Source organism: Pteropus alecto, unplaced genomic scaffold (genome assembly GCF_000325575.1).
Source record: "Pteropus alecto unplaced genomic scaffold, ASM32557v1 scaffold194, whole genome shotgun sequence".
NCBI lineage: Eukaryota > Metazoa > Chordata > Mammalia > Chiroptera > Pteropodidae > Pteropus > Pteropus alecto.
The window spans coordinates 1,079,378-1,088,376 of NW_006436281.1; the positions used below are offsets into that span (position 1 = coordinate 1,079,378).

Below are 8,999 nucleotides of genomic sequence, written 5' to 3' on the forward strand. Positions count from 1 at the left end.
GGGAAGAGGCAGGTCCGCGCCTACGGCCGTGGCAGTGGAGACGTTCCGGTCCCCTTAGGTCTGCACCCGGGACTCCGGTCAGAGCGCGGGATCCGGGACGTTCCCGCGCCAGGGGTGGGGCGGGGAGCCGGGGAGCGCGGAAAAGAAAATTGACCGTGGTGGTAACAGGTATAACGGCAGCAATCGGCAGATCCCCGCCTTTCCCGGGGTGAGATCGCTGGCCCGATCAGAGCAGGGGGGTGGGGAGAATGTCCACCCCAGGGTGGTGCGGGGAGTGGGATCCTGGGGCCCGGGAAGACCTACTTAGTTTAAGAAAAGGAGAGATGGGTGGCCAGGGAGGACTTGAAAGGAAACTGACCCGCCCAGGGGGCAGAGGGGAGGAGAAGGACTAGGTTCTTGGGGTTCTGACCCTTTCTGAAGGCCCCATTGAGCTAATTTGCATCTATGGGGTGTGTGTGGACATGTCACCACCTTGGTTAACTAGGTCTGGTAGCTTCGTCGTTAACCTGGTAGCTCAGCTGCTTTCCTACCCTGGCCACTGAAGAGCTGGCTAAATTGTTTACGGAGCTGATCCTTCTCATTTTCTTGAGACTGAGCACTGAGGCCCCAGGGAGGGTGGTCTGTGAGTCTCCTGCGCCTGCCATTGACCCAAGCTGATGGGCTCCTGAGTCAAACTCATTAATGTGTTTTTCGAGTAGTGGGGGATGGGTTTGGACGTCGTTTCTGAAGCCTTCCGAGAAGGAATCCGTGGCTTGGAGACTGAACGGATAAAGGAGTCCAGGATCTGGTCACCAGGGAGACTCGATAATGCCTGCTTTGGCCTTCTCGGGCACACCCTATGCGACTTTTCTCAAACCAGTTTCCTCTCAGGTCACACCTTGGCTCCATACCTCCAAGGGCTGCCCTGTGCTGGCTGAAAAAAATCTGCCCTTTTGCACAGGGCACGGGCAATGGCCCCGCTCTGTGGTCCCACCCACCTGGGTTCGCTCCCTTTTCCTGCCGCTCACCGGCTTGCAGCCAGCAAATGATTTGACATCTCACAGCTCCAGTTTCCTTTTCAGGAAAATGGAGATTGCACTAGAATGACCAGATCTCCATTCCCCTCCCACCCCACTGATGGAGAGAACGAGGCCCTGGCCCTGGCCCACCCTAATTTATTTTATCCAGGGATTTAATGTAATTCTTCAGCCACTTGCTTAATTTTTATCAGTCTCTGTTAAATACTAATCCTGGAGATGAAGTTATTTCTCTTAAAACACTCAGGTGTTACCCTGGGTGGGGGGAAAGGGCCCTGGGGCCTGATGACCCTTGACTAAGCTTGGAGTGCAGTGGTCATTAGAAAACGTATATATCCCATTAATCCCATTTACTGTGGTCTTTCCCTTCAGGCAAACACCTGGGAGCCTTTCTGGCCCTGCTGTTTCCTTCAGTCCATCAGCCAATAGCGAGGGCTCTCGACTTGCAAAATATGTGCTAATCTGACCACTTCTCCTACGCTCACTGTTCCCACCCCATCTCAGGCACCACCACCATCCACTCCCGACCAGTGCGGTGCCTTCCCCACTGGGATCCCTACTTCTCCCTTTGCCCCCCACTGTCCATTCTCCATGCAGCAGGCAGAGGGATCCTGTGAAAACCAAAGTCAGGTCCTGTCCCTCCTCTGCCCAGAGCCTCCCATGGCTCCCATTTCACAGCGTAGAGACCCAAGTTCTCACCATGGTCCCCAAGGCTTCTGCGTTCTGCCCCTGACCCCAGCTCCTCCACACCGGCCTCTTTGCTAAGCTTCGGAGTCGCCCTTACACAGTCTGCATTTGCTGTTCCCGCTGACTGAAAGGCTTTCCCCTTAGATGTCCACGTGGCTCACTTCTTCATTCCATTTAGGTCTGTGCTCACAGATCACCTGAGCCCCTTCCCTTCTGGAAACTACCCCCCACCCCCACCCCAGGCTGGACCAGGCATCTCCTCTGGGCTCCTGAGGCCCTGGGGCTCCTTCATTCCAGCCCTGCCCACTCTGGGTCGTCATTGTCTAGAGACAAGTCTGTGTCACCCACTGGACTGTGAGCCCACAAGGACAGGGCTGGGCCACTTCACTTATAGCTGTGTCCCCAGCACCGCCCAGCGTGGGCCAGGCACAGAGCAGGCGCTAAGATAATGCGGATAAGTGAATCTTTACATTCCTTCAACAAATATTTACAGAACTTTCCCTGCGTGCCAGGCCCTAAGTGGGGCTGGGGCTGGAGACCCGAAGTAATCGGACATGCCCCTTCTCAGAGGCTTATGTTCTGTGCCGGGACAGACAGTGCACAGGAAAACATCTATATTTAGTCAGGAAGAGATGGTGCTGTCAAGAAAAGCTAGCGTGGGGTGGAGGGGCTGCTCTTTTCCTCCCCACAAAGCTGGTGACCTGAGCAGTGACCTGAGTGAAGTGAGGGAGGAAGGTGAGCCACGGATATGGAAATACGTAGACGTCTCCCACCTGGACGAGGGGTCTAGGCAGTAAGAACAGCACGTGCAAAGTCCCCGAGGTGGGAATGTGCTTGGCCTATTCAAGGACCAACAAGAGCAGTGAGCGAAGGGCGGAGGGCTGGGAGATGACGCCAGAGCTGAGGCCTTGTAGCCTTTGTAAGGACTTGGGGTTTTGCTCTAGGGGAGGTGGGAGAGGGGACGGCTCTGAGCAGAGGAGGAATGTGATCGGACTTAGTTCTAACAGGATCCCTCAGCCGTGTGGGGGAGAGACTGGGGTGAGGGTGGAGGCTGGGAGCCCAGTGGGGAGGAGGTGCTGGTGGCTGGATGAAGAGAAGGCAGTGACGGGGGATGAGAAGTTGCCAGATTCTGGGCCCATTTTTTTTTTTTTTTCTGAGTGCGTTTTGAAGGCGGAGGTGACAAGCTTTCCTGAGGGGTTTTTCACGTGGGCGGTGGAGAAATGGAGGAGTCTGGGACACTGGAATGTCCTTTGCCCGTGGAATCACCAACCTCCCCGCAGAGATTCGCCCTTCTGCCAACACTCTAGAAGGTCTTTTTTTATGCTTCCTCTCACAGACGAGGACCCGGAGCAGAGAGCCGCTGGTAGAGTTGCAGTGACCTGTCCACACCGCTGGCAGCGAACCTGAGGCCAGGCTCCACCGTCTCCCTGCGTCCACACCCTTTCCCTGCCCCCCGCCGGTGGTAAGTTGCGGCTTCACCCCCTCTTCTTGCGTGACCCATGGGCTAAGGGTGGGTTTTACATTTTTAAATGCTGGCAAACTTCAAAAAAAAAAAAATTTCGCAGCCTGTGAAATCATATAAAACTGAAATTTCAGTGTCCCCATAAGTAAAGTTTCATTGGAGCACAGCCAAGTTCATTGTTTACATTTCGTTTGCGGCTTTCCTGCTTACTATGGCAGTGTTGTGACAGTGACCCTATGGCCCACGAAGTCTAAAATGTTTGCTGTCGGGCCCTTTACAGAGAAAAATACTGACTTTTGCCAATAAGGATTCAACTTGGGCACCCCACTGGGGGTGTCTGATTAGTAGGACATGGCAGCTAGTTACATAGGGACCTTAGAAAGGTCTGGGTAGGGGACGGACCGTTTGGGGATAGGCGAGGGCGTTCGGATTCCCCAGAGGGAATCTACCATTTTTTTAAGGGACAGGGAAGCATTACAATACCTCCCTTCCTTTTTACAATTAGGATTTAAAACTTATTTGAATAGGTTATACAAACACATGGGACAGAATTAAAAAGGTACGAAGAGGCAGACAGCTCGAAGTCTCCCGCAGGGGCTGTTCGTGGGCGGAAGGACAGAATGGTGTTCACAGTTTCAGGGATTCTGTCAGACCGCCCTCTTTGAGGCTGTCCTGACACCTGGCCACAAGGGACTGAAGATGTTCCTCTACAGCTGCACCAGCAGATGCTCTATCAGCTCTAATCTGGGAGGTGCAGATCCTATAGCTTCTCAGTGAGGTTCTGAATACATCACATACTCAGTCGCCATCTTTGTCCTCCCTCCATCACTGGTTCTCGACTAGAGTAATTTTTTTTGTCCCTCAGGGGACATTTGGTAATATATGGAGATTTTTTTTTTTTATGACTTTATTGAGATGTAATTTTCATACCATGATATTCACCAATGGAGACCATTTTGGTTGTCACAACTTGGGGTGGGGGTAGGGGGCACCACTGGCATCTAGTGGGTGCTAAAACCCTACACCTATGCACAAGACGGCCCCCCGCAGCATGACAAACAGTGATCCAGCCCAGTGTCAATAGGGTGAGGTGGAGAAACCTTGGTTTGCAGCCTTGGCTCTTTTCCCTGCAGGGTCCTTTCTGGCAAGGAGCTCACAGTCGAGCCACAGAGACAGGAGGAGCCTAAGGAGAAGAAGGACAATCTCTGTCACCTCGGGACTGTGAGTGACTCCAAGATGGGACACTGTGTGTCGAATACTTGTCGATTCATTTAATCACTTTAGAGAGAAGGAGACTGAGCCACAGAGCGAGGCAGCTTCCTGAAACACGGGTCCTCTCTCTCCCTCCGTCCCCGAAGCCAGCCCTGTATGCAATACTATGTTCCAGGCGAGAGCTAAACAGTGTGCATTTGTTAGGTCATTTAGTCTCCATGACAACCCTGGGAGATGGGTCCTTCTGTCATCTCTATTTCACAGATGGAGAAACTGAGACACAGAGCAGTTAAGCAATTTACCCTGTTCACACAGCAATACTAATAACAACTGTAACTGACTTTTATTTTATGGAGAACCTGGTATGTACCAAGCCCTGTCATGCACGAGCCTGTTGAATCCTGATAACAAGCAGAGGTGGCAGTTGGTGCTCTTTCTCCATATAATGCTAGAGAAAACTGTCTCTTGCTTGAGGTCGCCCAGCTAAGCACACCTGGGAGCTTAATCTTCACTGCATTCATTGGCATGGAGCCTGGTCTCTATGCCACTTAGTGTTCCAGGATGTGCGGCTACAATGGGGGCATAATATCAAGGTCACTGTCTGGGGAAGCAGCCATCTCACAGGAGAGCTATGCCTCGGAGGGGTCTGTACTGCAAAGGGTGAAGAAGCTGACTGAGGGGATGGAGAGGGATGAAGGCAGATCTTTAAGACAGGGAGGTCAGGGAAGGGGGAAGGGAGGTAGAGGCGGATGGAACCACAAATGCCCGGGCCTGTGCAGGCGTGCTTGAGGACCAGCGAGGCGGCCAGTGTGGCGGCCAGCGCAGCTGAGCGGGGCGTGTGTGTGTGTGTGTGTGTGTGTGTGTGTGTGTGTGTGTGTGGAACCTGGCAGGATCCAGAGCATGGGGGCTTGGAGGGCTGTGGTGAGGACTTTGGCTTTGACTTAAACCACCTGAAGGCTCTGAGCAGAGGAGGGATGTGATCTGACTCATGTCCCTCTGACTGTGTGTGTGGGGAAGAGGGGTGGGGTGTGAAGTTGGGTGAAGTTGGGAGGGGAGAGGGAGGGGGGCAGCGCACAGTTGACTTGAATAGTCCAGGCAGGAAGTGACAGTGGCTGGACCAAGATATTAGCAGTTAAGAGAGTGAGAAGTGTTAGGTTGTGGGGGGAAAAAAAAAATATACCTCCAACACACAGCCTTTCTTTATTTTTTATGACCTTGACATTTTTGAAGAATTTAGGTACATTTTTTTGTAGAATGTCCCTCAATTTGATTAGATCGATTAGACGGGATTGTCCCTCGTGATTGGATTTAGGTAATCCATTCTGCGTAGGAACACCACACACCTGTGTCTTGCCCTCTGAGCATCACTTCAGGAGGCACATGGTGTCTGTTCCATTACTGCACATGGTGGCTTTGATGCCTAAGCGATGGAGTCTGCTAGGTTTCTCCACTAGAAAGTTACTCTTTACAATGAATATCTTGTGAGGAGGTACTTCAGGTCCGTAGGTCCGTAGATATCCTGGACCTCATCAGACGTTCCTCCACAAGTTCTAGTATCCATTAATGATTTTAGCTGCCACTCTACAGTAAGGAAGAATTTTCCTTCTCCTTTATTTATTTGTTTATTTATAATAAGCATAGACTCGTGGATTTCTATTTTATCCGATGGGTTGTAATCTGTCATTAGCATTATTTTAATGTTCAGATCATTCCAGATTTGGCCAGTCAGAGCCCTTTTAAGCTGGCCCCTGTGTGAGGAGTTTATTTGGGAGATAGCATTCCCTGATGGATTGGATGGGCTGTGGGTGAGAAAGGAGAAGAGGCAGGGGTTGATTCTTTCAGCGTATATTTATGGCCAGGAACTGGGGATAAAGCTATGACAAAAGCAGACGAAAGTCCCTGCTCTCCTGGGCCTCACGGATGGTGGTGTCAGTTCCCGGGAAGTAGGGACTGGTGCAGAGATGGTGCAGATTTCAGGAGTGGGAGGTGGTCAGGAGTCATGTTCTGGACAGGCTTAAGGGGAGAGGCGGTAGACAAGCCCGGGCGCCCAGTCCCCAGTCCCCCCTCTTGCTGTTTTCCCACTTCCCCATGTAATGGCTCCCTGTTCTTCTTCACCCAACAGCCGGGACGATGCAGACTCCGCTAACCAGTCCTGTGCCTGTGCTCCGGCTCCCCCGGGGCCCTGATGGCTTGAGCCGAGGCTTTGCCCCCGATGGACGCAGGGCCCCCCTGAAGCCAGAGGTTCTTGAAACCCTGCAGTCTCCCATAGTTTACGAATGTCGGGAATTCCAGGAGCAGCGGGCCCGAGCTGCCCTGCGGGAGCGCTACCTCCGTAGCCTGCTGGCCATGGTGGGTCGCCAGGTCAGCTTCACCTTGCACGAGGGTGTGCACGTGACTGCCCACTTTGGAGCCACTGACCTGGACGTGGCCAACTTCTACGTGTCACAGCTGCAGACTCCGATAGGTGTGCAGGCTGAGGCACTGCTCCGGTGTAGTGATATTATTGCATACACCTTCAAGCTCTAAAGACACTATCGTGGTCACCTTCTGCATTAGGCCTGGCCACAGATTCCCAGGCCTCCAACTGTTCAGATCTCTGGGCCTCCTAAAGTTTGGAACTCCCTTAGAATTTCGAGCCAAGCTCCAAGCAACCCTGGCTTTTTGGGACCTCCGGGGTCTGGTCAGTAAAATTCTGCAACCCTAGGAGTTCTGGATCCCGTTGAAAAGACTGCTCTACCTCACAGAATTCTGGACTGTAAGAAATGTGGACTTCATGTCAGTTTCTAAAGACTGGGGGGGCGGTGTATGGAGAGGGAGGTGGCAGTCAGTTGGAATAAAGGCAAATTGCAGAGTGGGAAATTGTTTATCATAGAAGTTGCAAAATTCAGCCACCCTGAACATACTCCCCAACACACCCCCCTGCCAAAGAATCAATTATTATTCCAAGAAATTCGCCTTTTTTTTTAAAGTGTACCCTACATGGATGAAGCCAGATTTAGGGGGTGGAAGGATAGCCGTCCAAAGACTGAACCCGGTGGAGCTGGGCCAAGAAGGAGAGGACACATCAAAAGGCGCCCCTAGTCTCCCGGAATGGCTGGGGCGATCTGGGTGCCAGGCCTGGATGATTTGGACTCAGATTTCTTTATTGGGTGGGCAGGGATCACGCTGGGTTGTGTGGCCGTGCACTCCCACTTGGGTGGTGCAGGGCGCACACCACCGTAGATTCGCTTCCCAGCCCGCGTGGGGAAGGGGAGGACACCGCGCGGCGCCATTGAGAAAAAAAAGACTGAGTATTAGGGGTTAGGGTGAAGCTTCACCTCTTCATTTCGCTCCAGCTGTGTGGTATGGTCGTCCATATAACTCGCTTCACTCAGCCCCGTCACTAATAGGCTATAAGCAGATTTGCTTTGAAAAGTAATTTCTGCTCCCCTTGTACTCCCATCGACTTCAGAATGTAAGTGAAGATTCCATTATACAGGTGAGATTTGCTTCGTCTTCAGTCACGAAAGTGCGGCGGCGGATGCTGTCGAAGGCAAGTGGAAAGTCTCAGCTCTCAAGTCCATTCACAACGCCACCTCCGGCGAGTCCCTGGCCTAGCTCTCGAGTTGCCTTGGCAACGACGTCGCTCGGTCCGCCCCAAGTTTCCTTTTTTGGCTTTAGTCCCGCCTCCCCCACCCCAAGTTGCTGGAGGGGCTGGGAAAAAATGGCGAAAGTGCGGAGGCGAAAATTAAGTGATTCACATGAGTCCGGGTAGGGACGGGGACTACGGGGGCGTGGCTTGAGGCGCTGATTCGCTCCTGGCTCGGTGATTTACCTGCTCCATAGCCCAGTATTTTGGTTGGCAGATTCGTCTCTTGCTTTTGGCTGTGATAGTCCGTATGGGCTCATATTTATTTTAGTTTATACATTTAAGTTGTATCTTATACAACGCTATCCGAATACAGAGAATTATTGATGAAACTGCAGTCTGCAAGGGGAAGGCTAGAGACTAGCAAGGGGGCATAAGCTTCGTCTCCAGGTACAGGATCTCTCTTGTCAGCATCCACCGCCCGTATTCATATATTCAACCGGCTCCTAACGCCTTTCCTTTCCACTTCTCCACCCCTTTACCTCTCTCCTTATCAGCTGGCCTAGCGCCGCCAAGCAGATGTTTTCTATTCCTATCAACTCCACTCCCTTTTCCGTCGCCTGAGCTCGTGACGAATGTGTGCGAACCTGGAGCTCAGTTATCTAGGTGGAGGCGGGGCGGGGCGGCGCGGTGGGGGCGGCTCAGGTTCGCGCGTGCGCGCTGCTCCGGGAGACGGCGTCCACCTCGCCCCGCCCCTCCCGTTCTGCAGTTCCGGCTCTGCAGATTCGGGGCTCACGTTTCTTTTTCCCGTGGCTGTTGCTGCCTTTTGTTCCCCCTTTCAGCAACCCGCGAGGCAGCTCTACCTGCGAATAGCTCGAAGCGATTTTCTGCTTTGCTCGGTACGTGGCGGGCTCACCAGCCCTTAACGAAAGTGCGGCTGCGAACGAGCAGGCGCGCGGGGCTCGGGGGAGGCGCGTTGGGGCTCCCGGCGGCGACGACTACGACGACCAGGAGAGCGGACGGAGGCGGCGCCTGAAGCGGCGGCGTTGCCCAT

At 53.1% G+C, this 8,999-nt stretch overlaps 2 protein-coding genes across 5 annotated transcripts in view; both read left to right on the top strand.

Annotated features, from left to right (window-relative positions):
• GEMIN7 (gem nuclear organelle associated protein 7) overlaps positions 1 to 7,236 on the top strand; it is a 9,707-nt gene extending 2,471 nt beyond the window's left edge. The window contains exons 1-4 of one of the 4 annotated variants that reach the window (XM_015589379.2): positions 1 to 58; positions 3,040 to 3,165; positions 4,299 to 4,386; positions 6,500 to 7,236. In XM_015589379.2, the coding sequence (XP_015444865.1) occupies positions 6,508 to 6,903 (396 nt within the window). In that variant the 5' untranslated portion in view covers positions 1 to 58; positions 3,040 to 3,165; positions 4,299 to 4,386; positions 6,500 to 6,507 and the 3' untranslated portion in view covers positions 6,904 to 7,236. The other 3 variants (XM_006911791.3, XM_015589381.2, XM_015589382.2) reach the window with 3 other exon arrangements.
• An 844-nt stretch (positions 7,237 to 8,080) lies between these two features.
• The window catches only part of PPP1R37 (protein phosphatase 1 regulatory subunit 37), a 40,356-nt gene continuing 39,437 nt past the window's right edge, over positions 8,081 to 8,999 (top strand). The window contains exons 1-2 of the mRNA XM_006911859.2: positions 8,081 to 8,089; positions 8,788 to 8,844. Coding sequence (XP_006911921.1) covers positions 8,081 to 8,089; positions 8,788 to 8,844 — 66 coding nt within the window. The remainder of the gene's footprint in view (positions 8,090 to 8,787; positions 8,845 to 8,999) is intronic.